General features: G+C 41.4%; 1 protein-coding gene across 1 annotated transcript in view; it reads left to right on the top strand.

Annotated features, from left to right (window-relative positions):
* ZRANB1 (zinc finger RANBP2-type containing 1) overlaps positions 1-22,810 on the top strand; it is a 50,111-nt gene that overhangs the window by 4,483 nt on the left and 22,818 nt on the right. The window contains exon 2 of the mRNA XM_081105300.1: positions 13,216-14,066. Coding sequence (XP_080961426.1) covers positions 13,253-14,066 — 814 coding nt within the window. The 5' untranslated portion in view covers positions 13,216-13,252. The remainder of the gene's footprint in view (positions 1-13,215; positions 14,067-22,810) is intronic.

Raw genomic sequence — 22,810 nt, 5'->3', positions numbered from 1 at the left:
AGCCTTTCTTGTGAAGTGGCATCTTCTCATTTTTGTTTGCATTTTTTCATGGTACTGAGCACCTTTTCATGTTCCTATTGGCCATTTGTATCTCTTCTTTAGAGAAGTGTCTATTATAATCCTGCTCCCATATTTCAGTTGGGTTATTTATCTTTTTATTGTTGAGTTGTAAGAGTTCTTTATATATTCTGGATGCAGGTCAGGTAAATGATTTGCAAATATTTTCTCCCATGTTGTGGGCTGTCTTTTCTCTTTCTTGATGGTGGCCTTTGAAGCACGGAAGGTTGTAATTTTGGTGTAGACCAACTTATCTGCTTTCTTTTGTCAGTTATGCATTTGGTGTCATCTCTAAGAAGCCATTGTCGAATCCATGGTCGAGAAGATGCACATCTGTGTTTTCGTCTAAGAATTTTCTTTCTTATATGTAGGTCTGTAATAATTTTGAGTTTTTTTAATTTAGTACGAGGTATAAACAGACCCCCCAAATTTTTTAGAGACAGCCATAATTTCAAATATTTATTTTGTCCCATAAATCATCAAAGTCCCAGAAACCCCAATACTTAGAAGAATACAAACTGTATATCCCAGAATGGCCTCTATAACCAAAATTGCTTTGTCAGACTAGTTCTACATATTTTCAGTGCTGAATATATATGTTGTCTGTATAGATCCAGGGTTTAGGGCTCATCCCATTACTCAGAGGTCTTAAAAATCTAATAGGAAGCAGAATAAGGAATAAAAAGGTACATAGAAATCCAGGCCAGCACATGTAAGAAACTGTGGGAGAGCACCCTGTGCCGGAGCAGCCATGGGGGTGAAGGACGGAGACCTGGGTGACAGGCGGGTGAGGGGAAAAGGCTCTGCTGGTCCCGGGCTGTGACTGCCTCACTCTTTCTCCAGGCCTGGGCCTTGTCCCCCACAGCTAGTATTGTTGGGGAGGGGGGGCTGGGAATGAGGAAGGAGGAGTGATCCTCTTCAGTGTGGGTCCTCTCTACACCTGGGAAGAGGAAAGACCCCCCTCCCCGTGTGTGTGTGTGTGTGTGTGTGCGCGTGCGCGCGCGCACACTTTGCACACACATGCACATGCATTTGTAAGGGGATGTATTGGGGGTATTTGTTGTATTAGTATGAAGTTGAAAATTTGAGGCCATATATTTTACAGAAATTCATTCAACAAATTAAGCTAATAATTATTGGGTATCTACTATGCGATCTGAGGTTTAGGATTCTCAAAAAGTACATTACAAAAAACTGTTCCAAAGGCTACTGAAGTTAAAACATTGAGTTATGACGTGTTCAGTCTTAAGCGTTTGAGAAAGTAACTATACTGGATGTTGAGATAACCCTGTGAAAAGACATTCTGTTACTTGTATTTACATTCTAATGTGGAGAGACAATCAAGGAGCAAATAAGAAAAGGGAAAAAAAAGCCAGGTGGGGATGAGTGCTGTGCAGATAATGGAAGGGGGTGATGTGGTGGAGAATGACTGCAGGGGTCAGGGAGCGTTTCCTGAGGACATGCTGGTGCTGTGGAACCAGGTCTCCGTGACAGGAGCTGGCCCTGTCACATCTGTGCAGAGCATTTTAGGCAAAAGAGATAAAACTCTTCAGGTGAGCACGAGCTTGCTGTATAAGGAACAGAACAAGACCCATTTTTGTATAAAGAATTGCAAGAAAGCCGAAACCGGTTTGGCTCAGTGGATAGAGCGTCGGTCTGCGGACTGAAGGGTCCTGGGTTCGATTCCGGTCAAGGGCGTGTGCCTGGGTTGCGGGCATATCCCCAGTAGGAGATGTGCAGGAGACAGCTGATCGATGTTTCTCTCTCATTGATGTTTCTAACTCTCTGTCTCTCTCCCTTCCTCTCTGTAGAAAGTCAATAAAATATATTTAAAAAAAAAAAAAGAATTGCAAGAAAGATTGGGGAACTGCAACTTTATTCCAAATGGCTTGGGGAAGCCATTAGAGGATTTCATGTCCTTGTTTGGTGAATTGATTTATATTTTTAAGGACTACTCTAGCTTCTATGTAAGACTGTGAAAGTGTCTTATAAGTTGTTAGTTTATTGTGTGATGTGGCTGTATACATACATACATATATGTATGTGTATATATATATATATATACACACACACACACACACACACACACACACACACAAAATGTTTTTCCCTAGAACTGTTTGAAAGTTGTTTGCAGATTTGATACTCCTTTATCCTTAAATATTTGTGTGTATTTTTGTGTGTATTTTGTAAGAATAAGGGCTTTCTCTTACATAACCACAATACAATGATCAAAGTCAGGAAATTAACATTGTATAATACTATTATGTAATTCTTAATAAGAATGAGTTTCCACAAATCTTATTCAGATTTCGTCAGTTGTCCGATTAATGTTTTTTTTTTTAAAATATATTTTATTGATTTTTTACAGAGAAGAAGGGAGAGGGATAGAAAGTCAGAAACATCGATGAGAGAGATCGATCAACTGCCTCCTGCACGCCCCCCAGTGGGGACGTGCCTGCAACCAAGGTACATGCCCTTGACCGGAATCGAACCCGAGACTCTTGAGTCCGCAGGCCGACGCTCTATCCACTGAGCCAAACCGGTTCGGCCGATTAATGTTTTTTTATAAAGACAAAACCTCAGCCCTAACCGGTTTGGCTCAGTGGATAGAGTGTCAGCCTGTGCACTGAAGGGTCCCAGGTTCGATTCTGGTTAAGGGCATGTACCTTGGCTGTGGGCACATTCCGGGTAGGGAGTGTGCGGGAGGCAGCTGATCGATGTTTCTCTCTCATTGATGTTTGTTTCTGACTCTTTCTCCCTCGCCCTTCCTCTCTGTAAAAAATCAATAAAATATAAATCAAAAAAAGACAAAACCTCAGATTTTTTGTGTGTGGCAGTTATCAAGCTCCTTTAAGTGGAATAGTAATGTCTGTGTTTTTCATGATATTGATGTTTTTAAAGAATATAGAACTAGGCCTCCTGGTGCTTACCACAGGCTGTGTGCTTACACTGACTGTACAGGAACAGGAGACAGAGTGAGTAAACTCACCCCGTATACGCCTCAGCTCAGGCTCTTTGCCTTGTCTGTATTGTGAATGGGGAGACATTGAGAAAAAAAAAAGAATGAAGAAAAAAAATATATAGAACTAGTTATTTTGTAGAAAGTCTCTTGATACAGTATGTCTGATGCTTTCTCATAATTAGAGTTAGAATATGCACTTTTTTGGCAAGAATACCACAGAAGTGATGTTGTATTCTTATTACAACACGCCAAGAGGCAGATGATGTGATTACTGGTGTGGTTAACTTTGGTCAAGGTGTCTACTAGGTTTTGTAACATACCAGTTATTTTTAGGGAGGGATACTTGGAGACTCTTTAAATATCCTGTTAATACTCAAACTTTTTTCCACTAGTTTTTTTTTTTTTTTGTAAATATGTTTTTATTGATTTCCGAGAAGAAGGGAGAGGGAGAGATAGAAACATCAATGATGAGAGAGAATCATTGATTGGCTGCCTCCTATACGCCCCCTACTGGGGATTGAGCCCACAACCTGGACATGTGCCTTTGATCGGAATCGAACCTGGGATCCTTCAGTCTGCAGGCAGACGCTCTATCCACTGAGCCAAACTGGCGTGATCTGTCCACTATTTCAACATCCATCGATGATTATTTTCTGAATCTGTTGTGAAGATTGACAAATGGTGATTTTCTAATCCAGTTATTCTTGTTTTCATTTATTAGTTGGATTTCTACTCTAAGGAAAATCTTTCTATTTGTTTGTTTGTGTGTTTATCTACATCTGTGTAGACATACTTTTAAAAAAATATATATTTTATTGATTTTTCACAGAGAGGAAGGGAGAGGGATAGAGAGTTAGAAACGTCAGTGAGAGAGAAACATTGATCAGCTGCCTCCTGCACACCCCTTACTGGGGATGTGCCCGCAACCAAGGTACATGCCCTTGACCAGAATCGAACTTGGGACCCTTCAGTTTGCAGGCCGATGCTCTTTCCACTGAGCCACACCTGTTAGGGCTATAGACATAGTTTTGTTTTATTTTCAAAGCTTTAAAACCTTACTGTGATTTCTTATGTGGATGCCCAGGTTGATTCAGAGTTAGCCAGTGGGAACCCTTCATGCTAATTTCAGTGCCCTTTTTTTTTAAAAAAAATTTACGATATTAGGTGTGAATATATTTGAAATTGGGTATTTTTTAGAGCAGTTTTAGGTTCACACTAAAAGTTCCCCTGCCTTTTAAAAACTCCTCATCATTTCTCTGAGAACTGATGGCATTTTAAAAAATGTTTCCTGTGTATTAATGACTAAACAACTTTGTTAAGAAGCAGATTTAAAAAAATAGACTTGAGTTTGTATAGCTTCGGTTCATAGCAAAATTGAGCAGAAAGTAGAGTTCTCATATCTCTCATCCCCACACACGCCTAACCGCTCCGACTACCAGCATCCCGAAGCAGAGCGGTGCATTTGTTATAAGGGATGGATCTTCCTCGGCACATCTTCATCCACCAGAGTCCATAGTTTACATTAAGGTAAAACCATGGTTCTTGGTGGTGTGCATTGACAGGTGTATAATGACAGGTAACCACTGTTATCATGTCATATGGGAGAGTTTCACTACCGTAAAGATCCCCTGTGCTCTGCCTAGTCATCCTTCCCTCAATCCTAACATCAACCGTTCTTATTGTCTTCATAGCTTGCCTCTTCTAGAATGTCATATAGTTGGAATAAGAGTTATATAAGAAGTATTTCAGATTGGCTTCTTTTGCTTAGTAGTATGCATTTAAGGTTCCTCCATGTCTTTTCATGGCTTGATAACTCATTTCCTGTTAGTACTGAATTGTATTTAATTGTTTGACTCTACCACAGTTTACTTATCCATTCACCTACTGAAGGACATCTTGGTTGCTTGCAAGTATAGGCAATTATGGATAAAGCTGCTGTAAATATCTGTGTGCAGGCTTTTGTGTGGATATAATTTTTCAACCCCTTTGGGTAAACACCAAGATGCACAATTGCTGGATCTTACGGTAAGAAAGAGCATACTTAGTTTTGTAAGAAACTGCCAAACTCTCTTTCTAAACGGCTGTGCCATTTGCATCCCCACCAGCAGTGAGTGAGAGTACCTGTTCCACATCCCTTGTCAGCATTTGGTGTCGTCAGGGTTCTGGATTTTGGTCATTCTAGTAGGTGTGGAGTGAGTGGTGTCTCACTGCTGTTTAGTTTGCAGTTCCCTACTGACAGTGGGGCCTTGACTTACGAGTTTAATTCGTTCCGTGACGGAGCTCGTAACTCAAATTACTCATATGTCAAATCTTAAAGTGAATGAGTGAGACACGTGATGCTGGGCTGATGTTGTGGCGTTCACTGTGATGTTCGCTGCGCCAACTAGCAATGGGGTATCTGAAGCTGGCTCGTAACCTGAATTTTAGCTCGCAACTCAAAGCAAAAAATTGGCCGAGAGACGGCTCCTATCTTGAAAAACTCGTTAGTCGGGACACTCGTAAGTCAAGGCCTCACTGTATGTTCATTGGTGAGGTGTCTGCTCAGGTCTTTTACCCATGTTCTAATTGGATTGTTTGTTTTCTTATTGTTGAGTTTCAAGAGTTCTTTGTATACTTAGGATAACAGTCTTTTATCAGATTTGTCTTTTGCATATTGCATATATTTTTTCCTATTCTCTGGCTTTTTTTTGACATTCTTTATACAGTGTGTTTTGCAAAGCAGTTTTTAATTTTAACCAATCCAGCCTATCAGTTATTTCTTTGATTGGTTGTGCCTTTGGTACTTTATTTAAAAAGACATTGCCATAGCCAAGGTTATCTAGATTTTTTTTTTATTTTCTAGGAATTTTATAGTTCTGCATTTACATTAGGTATGTGCTTAATTAATATATATATAAATATATATGTCTGTATACACACACACACACACACACACTCTTATATTCAGAGAGGAAGGGAGAGGAAGAGAGAGAGAGAGAGAAACATCAGTGATGAGAGAGAATTATTGATTGGCCGTCTCCCACACGCTCCCCACCTGGGATGGAGCCCATAGCCTGAGCATGTGTTCTGACCATGACTTCCTGGTTCATAGGTTGATGTTCAACCACTGAGCCATGCTGGCCAGGCCGTGCTTGATTTTTTTTTGTGAAGGGTGTAAGGTCTGTGTCTAGAGTCTTTTTTTTTTTTTTTTAATGCATGTGTAGTTATTTAGCACCACTTTTTGAAAAGACTATCTTTTCTCCATCATATTGCCTTTACTGCTTTCCAAGATCTGTTGACTCTATGTGTGTGAGCCTGTTTCTGGGCTCTCTGTTCTATTCCATTGACTTATTTGTTCTTTTATCAGTATCCCAGTCTTGATTACTTTCTATATATATAAAAGGCTAATATCCAAAGTGTCCCCTTGGGAGTTTGACCAGGAGACTGGGAGTTTGATCACACGCTGTGACGTCCACTGATCATCATGGGGCGGGGCGGAACGAAGGAAAGCTCTGGTAGGCAGCTGGCAGCCAGGGAAGAAGGCCCTGGCCAGCAGCTGGAAGGCCCTGATTGCCAACCAGGCCTAGGAACCCTACTCGTACACGAATTTCATGCACCGAGCCTCTAGTAGCTTTATATTAAGTCTTGATGTCAGGGTAGCCAGTCCTCTTTATTTTTTTCTTCAGTACTCTGTTGGCTATTCTGAGTCTTACACTTCTCTATATAAACTTTAGAATTAGTTTGTTGATAAATAACTTGCTGGGATTTTGATTGGGATTGCATTGAATCTTTTGATCAATTTGGGAAGAACTGAGATTTTGACAATATTGTCTTCCTATCCATGAACATGGAATGTCTCTTTAGTTCTTTGATTTCTTTCATTAGTGTTTTGGAGTTTGTATATATTTTGTTAGAGTTAGTCTTAAGTGTTTCAAATTTTGAGGATGCTAATGTTAATGTTTTTAATTTCATATTCCATTGCTGGTATATAGGAAGGTAATTAATTTCTGTATATTAACCTTGTATCCTGTAAACTTGCTGTAATCTACACCTGTTAGTTCTAGGAATTTTTTTTTTGTTAATTCATGAATGAGTGTTGGATTTTGTCAACTGCCTTTTCTGCATGTGTTTATGTGTGGGGGTTTTTCTGGGGGGGGGGGATTGTGTCCTGCTGATAAGATGGATTACATTACTGATTTTTAAACATTGAATGAGCCTTGCATATCTGGGATAAACTCTACTTGGTTGTGGTATATAATTCTTTTTATACATTGTTGGGTTAGATTTACTGATATTTTGTTGAGGATTTTTGCATCTGTGTTTATGAGAGACATTGCAAAGACAGATTTTATTACGTCAGTTTAAGTCTGTTTTAGGTTTTCTGAAGTGTGCTTCATCTGTGCAAGTTCAGGATGAAAGAAACTTTGATTCATATTTTGATATATTTCCTCTCTTTTGTGAATTGTACCTGTGAGTTGGTGAGAGAAGCTATATTCTTAAGTTTCCAAATGTTTTAACGTTGCTTCTCAAACATTTCTGAGTAGCATCGTCACAATATCCCTGTGCCTTTTTCAGCCTTAGCAACCTAAGCCTTAGTTTTTAGTCTAGAACAGCATTTGTTACCTTCCTGGTTTAAAAAACTTTTCATTATGAAAAATTACATGCATATAGAGAGATGAGCAGAATTAAATCTCATGTATCTGTCCCCAGGGTTTGCATAGGTAACCATCTCACGAGTGCTGTGGCTTGACATGTAGTTGTTAGTGGCAGCCACTGTCTACTGAGGTCTGCCACAGGAGTGGGCCCGTCCCTAGAAGTCCTTTCTTTTGCCCGAGTTGCCAAACCCCTTCTCTCCTTTTTCAGGCCTCAGTGTAGTCTCTTCAGCGGCTCACATTCCATACCAGAAGCCCTGAGCCAGAAGTTTTGAAAGCTTGGCAGCCTGATTGAAACTGAGGGGAGGGCATGATACAGGGCACACACTGTGTTCAGAACTCAGCTAGCTCCAAGAGGAAATACAGTCAGTGTCAAATGTCACTTGAAGTGTGATTGCTCGGACTTGAAGAAAACTTCATGAGAGAGATGAGCCTTGAACCGCGCCTTAGGTAGTACTTGTGTTTCTCAGCTGGTGCTAGAGCAGCGGTCGCCAACCTTTCGGCCCGCGGACCACCCGATGGCGACTGCTGCCTTGAAGTGTGTATTATTTGGGGCGGGGCGGGGGTGTGTGCATGAGGCTGGGGTATGTGTGTTCTGTGTGGGCACATGGGGAGGGGAGAGCGCAGGAAGTCTTGTTCTTGGGAGATTGATGCTGATGCCGTGACCTGGATGCATTTAGAAAGGGAAGGCGCTTAGGAGGTCTTAGAGGAGGGAGTCTGACCTGGCTGAGGCAGGCAGGGGTGATGCAGTTGGGAGGGGAGGAAAAGAACTGGACAGAGAGCGCTACAGAGCGCATGCGGGGCATACAGAGGCAGAGTTCAAGATGATTTTGCGTTTATGCTGGTGCAAGGGCGTTGTTGGTGTCCTCAGTGGGGACTGGGGAAGTCAGGGTAGGAGTTTGTTGTCAGAGGAAGATAAGAGGTTTACTGTAGGATGTGGGAAGCGATTGGAGCCCTGGAATGAGGTCAGATTGTAGAGAGAGGCTTCAGCGTATCAACAGTCTTCAGGGTCTCGCTCAAGACCAGTTATTTATTCAGTCGACTGTTGTGAGGAAGACGGTGATGTAGAAAGATGCTGAGGAGAAAAGAGGACATAACTGGAATTTTTGGCGTAAGAGTTAAGTAGTACTTTATATAAATATTATAATTCACAATTAATTACTTTGCAATATTTTAGCAGAACATGGAAATTCAACATGTTTGGAATATCCTTTTAGTTTTAGCTTCATCTGTATTCCCCTAAGATGCTTTTTGAGCATTTGTAAGTCTCCACAGGTTTATATTAATTAATACTTCTGTCAACAATTCTATTAACATATTTATATTACTAGATATAGACTTGTATTACTAAAGCTAACTTAGAACCTTAAAGACTGATATTAGTCCTTTCTTTGGATAATTTATCATCTGAAACTGGCAGCTGAGCTTCTCTGTTTGTTTCTTAAGGAGCTCGCACTTGAGGATTGTTCCCTTCTCCAGTTCCTTCACAGGGTTTCGGTAGGTTGGGGGAATTTGTAGTATAGACTTCAGTGTAGATATGTCTTCTACAGTGTTTAAGCAGAGCTTCACAAATATGGCTTAATTAATTTGTTATTAAGCATGCCAGTATGAAAGGTGTTCAATTACTAGCCCCTTCCTTTCCCCCAGCCACTAACCCATATCTCCATAATACGTGTGCTTTTATTATTATTTGAACTGGGAAGGATATGATCCAAAGCAGTTAGGAATTTGTACTGGACATGGTTGATGTGCTTGGAGACATGTGGTAGAGCTTGATGCACAAATGAATTCATGGCCTTTGTTTTACAGGATGGGAACTGCTGCAGTTGCATTTGAACCAAGGGATATGTTTTAAGGGTAGCAGTTGTGTCTGGTTCCCCTTAAATAAGGTCCAGATTATGTAGATTTTACTGCTGCTTAATTGTACCAATTAATTGAAGTATCATTCATTGGATAGCACAGGAAGTCTATGTTAATGTAAAATCAGACTTGAAAATTAAATTTACTTGGGCATCTGACTATATCTTAATAACTTAAAAGAGATTTAACAACGATGTTGTTTTTCAGTGTGCAATACTTACAGAGCTGGTTGCTGTTGAAAAAGATTTTATGTCCTTTTAGGTATGTTGACATCTGGAAGAAAAAAATTTACCTAGTGTTAATTTCATCTCAATAATGCAAAATCACATAGTTGAGCTGTTGTTATCTTTTCTCTTACATTCCATTTACTGATTGCCACCGGAATAAATGGCTCTCTCAGATAATCCTCTCCAGTGAATTTTAGCTTTCTATTACCAAAAGCAGTATTTCTCCAAAGTTCCAAGTTCCCGTAGAGTGGACATTGTATCTGTCATTGTCTAATATAAATATAACGCCCTGATACTAAGCCTTGAGCTTGGCTTTGGTTTTGCTTAGTTACTGGGTATTTTGGAAGGTAGGCTATTTACCAGGCATATCTGACACGATGCTTCAATTTTTTATGCCAAACTTCCTTGTTAGACATGGACCTTTCAATATGCTGTGCGGGCACCTTTGTGCCCTGAAGAGTAGCTAAGATAATAACGTAAGGTAAGCTGTTTAGTTGAGCCTACAGACATATCAAAGTAAGGAGTAGTCAAAGGATGCATGGATTTTTGAATGTGAATATTGTAAATGAAATAGTGAAATTACTTAGAGTATCCCTGTCATTTGTCTTGTTATGTAAGTTTCTACTTGTTCATTTTTTTAAAATATATTTTATTAGCAGCACAATTCACCATAGCTAAGATCTGGAAACAGCCTAAGTGCCCATCTGTAGATGAATGGATTAGAAAACTGGTACATCTACACGATGGAATACTATGCTGCTGTAAAAAAGAAGGAACTCTTACCATTTGCAACAGCATGGATGGAACTGGAGAGAATTATGCTAAGTGAAATAAGCCAGTCAATGAAGGAAAAATATCACATGATCTCACTTGTTTCTGGATAATAAAGACCATTATAAACTTATGAACAAAAATAGATACAAAGGCAGAGCTGCCTCGAACAGACTGTCAAACTACAGCAGGAAGGCCGGGGAGGGTGGGAGGGCAGGAGGGGGGTGGGTAAGAGATCAACCGAAGGAGTTGTATGCATGCATATAAGCATAACCAATGGACATAAGACACTGGGGGGTAGGGGAGGCCAGGGGATTGTCAAGGGCGGGGAAAAAAAAAGGAGACATATGTAATACTCTTTGTAATACTTTAAGCAATTAAAAAAAAAACAGAACAACAAAAACATAAAGGATACTGATCGGAAAAAAAATATATATATATATTATTGATTTTTTATAGAGAGGAAGGGAGAGGGATAGTTAGAAACATCGATGAGAGAGAAACATCGATTCAGCTGCCTCTTGCACGCCCCCTACTGGGGATGTGCCTGCAACCCAGGTACATGCCCTTGACCGGAATCAAACCTGGGACCCTTCAGTCCGCAGGCTGACGCTCTATCCGCTGAGCTAAAGCAGCTAGGGCTCTACTTGTTCATTTTAACTTCCAATAGCATGAGCAAGGAATTGATTTTTTCCCTGAGAAACTAAAGGAAGAAACTGCCTAATTAATATGAAAATTGCCATTTAAATCTCAGTTGTCCATTTTAGGGATACTTATATGTTTCTAGTTCTCTGACTTTCAAAACACTTGTCACATCGTGTGTAATCAGTGTGTACAAACTAAATTTAAAACTCTAAGCAAGGCAAATATAAACTAGCGGGGCCAGGGAAAAATACCGTTGCTGAAGAAGAAAACCTTCGAAACTACTAGTAAATATAAGCAAATTATTGTTTTGTGTTTGTTTTTTACTTACTTGGTTTATAGCAGTTTTTCCCCTTCAGTAATAACAAGCATTGCAGGTGGGAATCGACTAGCACTACTAAGTTAATATTAATGTGCATTTAGTGCTCATCCATTTAAGGTTTCATAGAAAAATGTCCTTGCATTGTCTAATTTGACCAGCCCAACCAGCTACTTTTATTGCTGTGTTAAATTAAAATTCTAAATATAGTAGTTCATTATTAAAAGAAATGAGCAGGAGTAAAATAGAGAATTGATTAAAATAAAGCCTTTTTAAAATATTTTGGATAAAGTAGCAGGCTTCAAGTGAAATTGAGTTTTGGTCTTTACAGGATTAGAGCTATTCACAGTCAGACAGACCACTTAGCCCGTTTTGCAGGATCTCCCAAGGAAGACTGAATCTTGTCTTTGGTCTGACTTATAACCTGTACTTTTATTCTAACTAATCCTGTGCAAGGTGGAGGTCATAGCATGAAAACTAAAGTCTTAGTAAGTGGTTTTTATTTTAGCTATTAAATAGTAGCCTTTCGTGTAGAGAGTTTGTCCTCTTACCAGTTCATACTGCCCAGGGAGTGAGGGCGTGGCGAGTGGGGCCACTTGTCAAGTGGAAGATTGAGCCTCCAGGTTCAGGAAACACCCCGAGAAAGTGTCTGGAAGAGCGCCCTTACCCTCTCTAGGGTTTCTGTTACTTTTCTGGTTAAAAGTAGGTGGAGCGACATTAATTTAGTTGAGAAGGGATTTAAGAAAAGGGAAAGGCTGGCTTTAGTGGCCAATGCCTACATTCAAACCATTAAAAAAAAGTTATGATTTAATTTGTCTTTTAAGTTGCATCATTCATAAATTAGTTATCATTAATAGTGAAGTCTTCATTTTAGTGTAGTTTTAGGCCCAGTGTTGAATCCTAGGAAACTGTAATAGTGAGTATGTTTTGAATATGAATTGAATTTTCAGTGTATTTCAAATACTGAATATTTTATTAGAGTGATATACTTCTAGTCATCTCGGAGACATTCCGTCGATTTCACTGTCTCACGTGTAGGTGATCTGCGCTTTTCATTGTGTCAGACAGAACTAGGTTGTGAGGGTATGTAGGCTATCAGGCAGCTTTCCCTGTCTCAGTGTTACTTGGTTCACTGTAAGGATTGCTCCTCGACATCTTTCCTCTTTACCTGTGCTTATTAAGAGCGGTGGGTAATTAGCATTTTCCCGCTGTTTTTCTCCCTTAGCAAGAATAAGAGAATTGACTTTGATCTTCTGAATTCTTTAGTAAATCAAGCATTATGATGCTACACCTAGATAGCATACTAATCTATGTTGTTCGTGATTTGAGAATGGCTATGTGTTTAAGATCCTTGGTTTGTGTTCCTTTCCCTCCCTTTGAGTCTTCGAACTGTTGGTTCCTTTTCTAACGTGATGGTGATTCCTGGCTGAAATGAAACGTTTCTGTTAGTGGCTTCCCTGTTTAGGCTCCCTCGCTCCCACAGCACACTCCTAGTTTCTCCTCTCTCTTGCATTCTGAAATACAGTTTCATTAAATCCTGAGAGAGCTAAGGTTTTTCTTTGGGAATTTATCTCCAGTGCCTGAAATTAAAAAAAGAAAATAGGATAGTTCACTATGAAATCTTACATGCATCTTTGGAAAAATTTGTATTTTGTAAATGAAAGCAAACTTTTATGTTGGCATTTATTCAGAGGTGGAATTATGTCGTTATTGTTTTAATAACCATGTCCTAATTATTTATAGCTTCCTGCTTGACATAACTCACTTCAAGAAGTGCACAATGTCAGAACGTGGAATTAAGTGGGCTTGTGAATATTGTACGTATGAAAACTGGCCATCTGCAATCAAGTGCACCATGTGTCGCGCCCAGAGGCCTAGTGGAACTATTATCACAGAAGATCCATTCAAAAGCGGCTCCAGTGATGTTGGTCGAGATTGGGATCCTTCCAGCACCGAAGGAGGAAGTAGTCCTTTGATATGCCCAGACTCTAGTGCAAGACCAAGGGTTAAGTCTTCGTACAGCGTGGAGAATGCAAATAAATGGTCCTGCCACATGTGCACGTATTTGAACTGGCCAAGAGCAATCAGATGTACCCAGTGCTTATCCCAGCGCAGGACCAGGAGTCCCACAGAGTCTCCTCAATCCTCAGGATCTGGCTCAAGACCAGTTGCTTTTTCTGTTGATCCTTGCGAGGAATACAATGACAGAAATAAACTGAACACAAGGACCCAGCATTGGACTTGTTCTATTTGCACATATGAAAACTGGGCCAAGGCTAAAAAGTGTGTTGTTTGCGATCATCCCAGACCTAATAATATTGAAGCGATAGAGTTGGCAGAGACTGAAGAGGCTTCTTCAATAATAAATGAGCAGGACAGGGCTCGGTGGAGGGGAAGCTGCAGCAGCAGCAACAGCCAAAGAAGGTCGCCTCCCACCACGAAGCGGGACTCCGACGTGCAGATGGATTTCCAGAGGATTGAGTTGGCGGGCGCTGTGGGCAGCAAGGAGGAGCTTGAGGTGGACTTCAAAAAACTAAAGCAGATTAAGAACAGGATGAAAAAGACCGACTGGCTGTTCCTCAATGCTTGTGTGGGTAAGTTTTTGCATTTTATTGAATGGGATGGGAAAAGATATTGACAGTGACATGAAAGATATAAGCAGGGTCAATATTACTTAGCATTTAGTTAATTCAGCATGATCTTGTTATAACTTTGTCCTAAATTGCCTCCGTTCCATTGTATATGTGTCTCCATCAGTAGGGAGCAAAGCTTTTAAGTTAAAGTGTTCTACACATCAGTAGTAAAATACATACCTGGGGTTGCAAGCGGCTGCTCGATGCACAGGAAGGAGCTGGGGCTGAAGAACACAGCTGCTGCTTCCGTGTGGTAAACAGTGGGAGCACCTTGTGATGGAGGAGCTGTAGTCAGATGTTAAAAATATCACAAAAATGTATGACTCCGAGAAGTTGCACAAACATAATAATGCTGACCTTGAAAATATGATGTCAGTTTAACATGACTGTCATGCAGTAAGTACTTACAAACTCTATGAAACTTGATTTCACAAGGCCAACTGATTCCACAGGTCAGTCATGATTTGCGTGTTTTGTGGTTTTAGTGCTTTTCTAAGGAAGTTCTGGGTATTGGTCCCAGTTACTGGCTCAGAGCTGTTAAAGGGTAGACATGTTGTAAGTTAATTTTTTGTGATATAATTTCACAAAAGCAGTTGACTCTTCCATGTTTTCTTTTTCCTTTATTTTTTAAATCCTCATTGAGGATATGTTTATTGATTTAGAGAATGAGAGAGAGAGAAACATTGATGTGAGAGAGGAACATCAATCGGTTGCCTCCTGTATGCACCTCGACCGGGGATTGAACCCACAACCACGGTATGTGCTCTGACCAGGAATCGAACCTGCACCCTTTTGGTATATGGGAAGATGCTCAATCAGCTGAGCCACATTTTTTCTTTTGTTTTGAGAAATTTGATTTTGGATATTTGGATGGGTGCTTTACATTGATACTCAGTTTTATAAAGGAAATGTTGACTACCTACTAAAGGTAAACATCTTGTGGAACAATAGTTAAGCTTCAAACATGGCTTATCTGTATATATATTTTCCCCAGTATTAATTTCTCTCATTTATCCCCCTGAATATAGCCCCAGGAATACAGAAGCCATAACTATATGAAACCTGCAGGTCCTAAGAGGAAATTTACAAAAAAAAAAAATCTGAGTTTTGTGTTTTAGTTTTGCCCTGGCAAAAAGAGTGTCTTGCAGACGAGCCCTCTGAACACCAAACCCAGCAGAGCAGGCACTTGTGACGTAGCCCCACATCCCTGCCCTGAGGACCAGGAGGGAAGCACCTTCAGCTTCTACCTGTGTGGTCCCCGTTCATCCTGGGGTTCTCTGCTCCGTCCCCGAGTCGGGGCAACACAGAGAGTGGTTGTCTTTTTTTTTTTAATAAGGAAATACAAAAGGGTTTTATTTATTTATTTTAAGAAGTTTTTTTAATAAAATTATTTTTTTTAACATATTTTTATTGATTTCAGAGAGGAAGGGAGAGGGAGAGAAACATCAGTGATGAGAGAGAATCATGGATTGGCTGCCTCCTGCACGCCCCCCACTGGAGATCAAGCCCACAACCCAGGCATGTGCCCTTGACTAGAATCAACCCAGGACCCTTCAGTCCGTAGGTCGACACTTTATCCACTTGAGCCAAACCAGCTAGGGCAAAAGAGTTTTATTTATTATTAATTTTTTAAATTGAGGTCATATTCACATAGCAAAATTCACCATTTTGAATGTGAACAATTCAGTGGCATTTAGTGCATTCACAGTGTTGTACAGCCACCACCTTTATCTGGTTCTGAAATACTTTCATCACCCCAAAAGGAAGCCCTGTACCGGTTAAGCAGTTACTTCATATCCCCTTCCCCCCTCCTTCCTGGTAACCAACAGTGCTTGCTTTTTCTGTGGATTTACCTGTCCTGGGACCTGTCCTGGGTAGTCCGTGTAAATGGGCTCTTAGGTGACGTGACCTTTCGTATCTAGGCATGCTTGTCTTTCAGTTCAGCTGCATGCCTTTTGGGACACTTTTAAAAACACTTTTGCAAGCAGTGGCGTCCTATGCATATGTTTACTACAAGGTGGTGTTACAGTGCACATACGTTTATAGATGGAAATGAACTACATCACAATGATTCTTAACCTCTTTTGGGGCCATAGAATTCTCTAGGAATCAGGTTCATTGCTTCTTCAGGTTAGTGGATCTCAGCATAAGAACTGCTTTGAAGTGTTTTCTCTCCTTGAAACACAAGTTAGACCAACAAGTATTACCTTGCCTTTAAGGCTGTTATTTCTTGTCTTATGAATACTCTGTCTTCTTGCTGCTACCTTTTATTTCCTTACATATATTTTTCCTTTTTTTAAAAAAAAATATTTTTATTGATTTCAGAGAGGAAGGGAGGGAGAGAGAGAGAAACATCCATGATGAGAGAGAATCACTGATGGGCTGCCCCTGCTTGCCTCACACTGGGGACTGAGCCCGCAACTCGGGCCTGTGCCCTGACCGGGAATCGAACCTTGACCTCCTGGTTCCTAGGTAGAGGCTCAACCACTGAGCCGCGCCATTCTTCTTCTGAACAAACATCCTTGTACCTCTTCAAATTCTAAGAGCTCTGAGCTCATTTTAAAGGTGGAATAAAAACTACTACCAGCATGACCAGTAGTTGATCTGGCTGTGTTTTATTTACAAATCAGTTTCTTTGCGGTTAAGTTCTGTTGCCACCCACTCCAGAGTTGCTCGGTGCTTAGGGCCACGGATTGACTGTGCTTGGTTTTGGTAATGTGGAGTCTGTCTTTCCCGTCAGGAGATGGTTTTGACTGTTCACTGCACAACATGGCTCCCAACTGCTGTACGCAAGATTATGGCCCTGTTCCTATTAGGCAGTCACGCCCTGTTCTCTGTAATATGCTGAAAGCATTGTTCCGTGTTTATATTTTGTTGGATTAATTAACAGAAGTTCACATTTACTGAAATTTAATCTTTTCTTGTCTGCTGGCCTCATGTTCTCCAGGTTTCATTAGGTATGTTGTATTATGGCTTGCTGATACGCATTTAAAAGAATCATTTCAGCACTCGCTTCGGCAGCACATGTACTAAAAAAAAATCTCCAGAGTATGTACACTAAGTCTAAAATGTATACTTATGACAAAACTGACACGAAGTAATAAGAAACTGGAAAATAAAAACAGCCTCAGGCCAGCTTGGCAGCGGGGAAAATAGGAAGGAGAAGGTAGTTGTTGAGGAGGTCAAAGTAAACAGAGCCTCAGCAGCAGAGGATCTGTCACGTGACTGGTGGGTGTACGTTTCACGGCGGTGAAAGGAGTACTGTTACTTGAACTTTTTCAGAACATTTGATACCAAGGCAGCCAGATAAATAGGTCTACATGAAGCTGATTGCTAGGTCCCAAGGTAGTCTGTCACCTGCTACTGTTTCCCGGCATCCCATAGGCCAGAACATTTGAACTTGATTTTTAGTGTGGCATTTCTGTAGTTCTTGGTTTGTGTTCTTTGCTTGTGTTTGCCTGTTTTCAAGTTGGTATACCACAGCTGTTTGCACAATCAACTTTCTATCTTTAGAATTTTTTCTGTCCTATGGAATTGCTTTGTGCTAATTACCACTTCTGAGTTGCAAGCCCAGTAGCAGATCTGTGTTCTAATATTTAATTTTTGGAGATCATCTTTTTGGGAATTTAGAGAGGAAGCTAATGAAATTGTTCACTATTCTGATAGATTTGTTATGGTTATTTTTTAGTTTTCTGAAAAGGACTTTACATTTTATTTTCATTACAGTTTACATTCAGTATTATTTTGTGTTGGTTTCAAGTGTAGAGCATAGTGGTCAGACAGTCATATGCTTTACACAGAGTGTCCCCCTGTCATTTTCAGTCCCAGCGGGCGAAGTGCTAGGGTTACTCTAGGATGCCAGTGTGCCGCTCTGGTTGCTTAGGGATGGGACTGAGCGCCCTCCTGGAAGACACTGCTGTTCAGCGGCCTTTTTTCCTTAACACGTTGCGTTACGTCATGAATAAAGGCAGAGCTTGAGGAAAGGGTCTTGAGTCTTCGACATTTAAAATGATTAGATTTTAAATTACATTTTTAAAAACAAAAATGGTTTGAGTTAAAATATTCTATAAAAAGCTTTTAATAGGATCCAAAATATACACAGACTCCTGCAGCACATCTGTGGCACTGCCTCCATAAAAGGAAACAGTGCTGGCACGCTGGCAGTGCCTGTGTGTCCTTGGTTCGCTGTGTGCTGCTCTCACCTGGGATGTGTGTGTGTCGCTATAGAAACTCAAGTCTTGTCCTGGCCAGATGGCTCCGTAGGTTGATCATTGTCCTGTACACCACAAAGGTTGTGGGTTCGATTCCCAATCAGGCCACATACCAAAGTTTTGTGTTTGATCTCCGGTCGGGGTGCCTATGGGAGGCAGCCTATTGATGTTTCTCTGTCACATCAGTGTTCCTCTCGTTCTCTTTCTTGAAAATCAATTAAAACGTCACCTTGGGTGAGGATGAAAAACAAAACCAAACCTCAGATCTTTTCGCTCCATACCCGTCCTATCCAAGGCTGCTGATGTTACAGGTAATAGAGTTACTTTAGCACCATGAAAGGAGTGTTAGCTTCAGGTACTTTTTGGTTTCTGAGGCTTTCCTCTTGTCATATTGGAACTTTGGCTATAAAAGCGCATTTTATGTCATGGTTTTTAAGCGAATTGTGATCAGTCTCAGCAATATAAAGATTCCAGTCTGGGGAGCGCACACACATTTTCTTTCCCGTGGCCAGTGCAGCCTGGCTGTTGGAGGAGCTGGGGACTGACTCCTGGGACAAAGGCGCTTTCAGGAGCACCGTGTCACGGAGAGGCACGCAGTGGCTGAGCTAGAAGGCCAGCGACATGCTTCTGGCCGCCTCTCATCTGCCTCAGGCAGGACTCCTGGCTTTTAGAAATGATGGAGTGCACAGGCCTGCCAGCGAGTCATGTGTCTCTGGGTGCTGAGGAGGGGAGTGTGACTGGTGATGCCTGGTTATGCGACACTGACACTTGAATATACATCATTATTTAGTAAAGGCTGTCGTTTTTAAAAACACTGTATTACATGAACACTCTGAATTATGAAACCTGGATATATCATTTAAATATTAAATACAAAAAGATGTTTAGACTGCAGGGGACTTTACTGTTGACCATAAAATAATTTTAATTTTGAACATTTACTGAACTATGCACAGGGCTAAAACATCAAGCAGTTATAGATAGAAGAGTTTATAAAGGAAAGCATGTGTTTCTCTCTTCTCCACCTTCAACCCTGCTGTGCAGAGGCGGCCACTTTCCCCCATCAGCCTTTTCTTCCGAGGAGTTCAAACCGGTGGCAAAGTGACACGTCTAATACATGGACACATGCCTTCAACCTAGATTTGACCATTGTTACTGCCTCGCACTTTGCTCTCTCCCTTTCTCCGGCTCTGTCTGTCTTTCCGTGTGAGTTTTTCCTGAACCCTCGGAGAGCTAGCTGCAGATGTCTGGGCATTTTGCCTCTAAGTACTTCTGTATGTATGTCATTTCTCTACAAAGCCATACAATGTAATTATCCAGAAAAATTTAATGTTCACAGTCCATGTTTATTTTCACCAATAGTTACACTAATAGCTACTGCTCCAGTCCCATTCAGCTGAGGATTCTACATGGTATTTAGTTGTTTTATCTCTTTAGTTTCCTATAAACAGTGCCCCAGGAGTTTTTTGTTTTCCTTATTTACTCTGTCATGACATTAACATTTTCAGAGTCCAGGCCATTTATTTTACAGAATCATCCTCAATTAGGATATGGTTATATAAGTATAGGTAACAAAGTTTTCCATCTTGGACATTTTTAAGTGTATGGTGCAGTGGCACAAAATATATTCAAACTAGAGGCCCAACGCACAAAATTCGTGAAAGAGTAGGCCTTCCTTCCCCCAGCTGCCGGCACCAGCTTCCCTCCGGCTCTGGCTTGTCTGGAATGACATCCGGTCTAATTAGCATAGTACCCTTTTATTATTATAGATTGTTGTACACCTGTAATCGCCATCCATCTCCCCCCCCCCCACCCCCATTCCCTGGGAACCACCATTCTATTTTCTGTCTCTGAGAAACTAACTATTCTAGGGACCTCATATAAGTGGAATCGTACAGTATTTGTCCTTTTGTGACTAGTTTATTTCATTTAGTATGATGTCTCAACCTTCATCCATGTTGTAGTATGTGTCAGAACTCCCTTTTTAAGACTGGATAATACTCTATTTTAAGGGAGGGGAGCAGATTACCGCCATTATTTTGGGGATATTTATTATTTTAAGCTGGTTATTTTTAAGAAACAGAAGACCCAGAGAGAACCTTTACCTCTCTGTAGCTGCCCTGAATAATATAGCTAGAGCAGGGGTGGGCAAACTTTTTGACTCGAGGGCCACAATGGGTTCTTAAACTGGACCGGAGGGCCGGAACAAAAGCATGGATGGAGTGTTTGTGTGAACTAATATAAATTCAAAGTAAACACCATTACGTAAAAGGGTACGGTCTTTTTTTTCTTTAGTTTTATTCATTTCAAACGGGCAGGATCCGGCCCGTGGGCCGTAGTTTGCCCACGGCTGAGCTAGAGGGACCTATTACTCCAGGGAGCTGTCATTGTATATCAGCGGTTCTCAACCTGTGACCCCTTTGGGGGCCGAACGACCCTTGGGGGGCTGCAGGAGGCAGCTGGTCAATGGTTCTGTCTCATCATTGATGTTTCTCTCTCTCCCTCTCCATGCCCTCTAAAATCAATAAAACTGTATTTTAAATTTTTTTTCTCCTGCTCTGCTGCTAAGTTATCCTGGCTGAATTTGAAACCAAATTTCACAGGTGAGAAAACCAGTCTCCGTCTCCCTCTATGTGAAAGGGTCATTCGACCTCCAAAAGAGTCACAGGTTGAGAACCGCAGGGGGTTGAGAACAATAGAAAGTTCTGCTCTCTCACATATATTGCCTAAGACCATCAGAAAACACATGTATAATTACATATTGTTTTTGTGATTAATCACTATGCTTTAATTATGTTCAATTTGTAACAATGAAATTGGGGGTCACCACAACATGAGGAACTGTATTAAAGGGTCGTGGCATTAGGAAGGTGGAGAACCACTGTCGTATATGAACTCTAGTGTACCATTGGTCAAGGTCTCCAGTGTCCCATTGATCAAGATGGCCCAGCAAACATTTGCTTACCAGACCTTGGCTTTTCCATCTCCATGTGAATTGCCTTCCTCCCCTTTGCAGTCCCAGATGACAACCCCACGTTGTCCTCTGCTGGGGTCCAACCCCAGCAAGTCCAGGGGTCCCCAAAGGTGAGGACGGAATCGGCGAAGAAGGAATGACATGGAGACAGCGTTCAGTTGATCAGCAGCCTAGCCAGGATCTCTAGCCAAGTTCTGGTCAGGATCTCCAGCGAAGTTCTGGTTAGGATCTTCAGCCAGGTTCTCCAGGTTCTCCAGCCAGGTTCTGTAGCCATGTTCCCTCGCTAGGTTCTCCAGCCAGGTTCTGTCGAGGTTCTCCAGCCAGGTTCAGTCACCAGGTTCTAGTCAGGTTCTCTTGCCATGCTCTATCCAGGTTCTGGAGCCAGGTTCTGTCTCTAGGTTCTGTGGCCAGTTTCTGTCCAGGATCTTTTGCCATGTTCTCTCCAGCGAAGTTCTTCTGTTTCTAGGTTCTGTGAAGGTTCTGTGTTTAGGTTCTGTGTCTAGGTTCTGTGTCCTATTGTCTTGTTACATCTGTATTTATACCAGTTGATTCCAATCCTATCAATCTGTATTCCAAAGGTTAGGGCGTTTCTTATCTCCATTCCAGGGAGTAGAGATTATGTAGCTTAAGCATGATTGTTCTTAGTTAAAGTGATTACCCGCCTGGCACTTAGTTAAGGGGTTTTATTCCCTCCCTAACTTCAGGGGAAAATCCCTACCTGGGGAAACAACCTTTCTCAGAGAGGTGACCTTGGTTAAAACACATAGTGCCAAGAAGGTGTGCAAACATATTAAGAATAGTATGCCATATATGCCAGGTCCCTTGAAACAGCAAGGATGGACCGGCTCCCGGCAGTCCTCAGCTCAAGACGGCTTAGTGCCTGCTCGGTCCTCCGCTCCCTGTTCTTCGGGAGCCCCTGCTTGCACACACACGATTACATTGGGTTGTTTTCTCCTGGTGATCTGTCACATGTCAGTTTTAAAAAATTTTTAAAATATATTGTTACTGATTTTAGAGAGCAAGGGAGAGGGAGAGAAAGATAGAAACATCAATGATGAGAGAGAACCATTGACCAGCTGCCTCCTGCAGCCCCCCACCCGGGATGTGCCCTTGATCGGATTCAAACCTGGGACCCTTAAGTTTGCAGGCTGATGCTCTATCCACTGAGCCAAACCAGCCAGGGCAGCAGGAGAAGTTTTTACTTGAGGTCAGAAGAGCTTGTGGGATTTGATTTCGGGGGTGACTGTGATTCTGCTGCTCCCTATTTCATGACGAGAGCCCTGGGTTTCTAAGAGCCAGAGGATCCCCTCCGTTGACTCTCTTGGCCATATTTTAAGTGAACTTTGCAATTTGAACTCACATCATCTATTTTAATTCATTACCACTTGTCCTCATCTCTGATCACCTTCCAAAGGAACTTTGTGACACGTTCCTGCGAATCCTCCCACTGCGCTCGGCGCCGTTCTCCTGCGTGTGCGAGCATCTGCTTTCTTAGGGAGGTACCAGCATTCAGGCCTCGT

The sequence above is a fragment of the Myotis nattereri genome (assembly GCF_964212035.1).
Source record: "Myotis nattereri genome assembly, chromosome: 13".
Classification (NCBI taxonomy): domain Eukaryota; kingdom Metazoa; phylum Chordata; class Mammalia; order Chiroptera; family Vespertilionidae; genus Myotis; species Myotis nattereri.
Note: the sequence above shows the minus strand (reverse complement) of the source record. Positions and strands in the feature narration are given on the sequence as shown.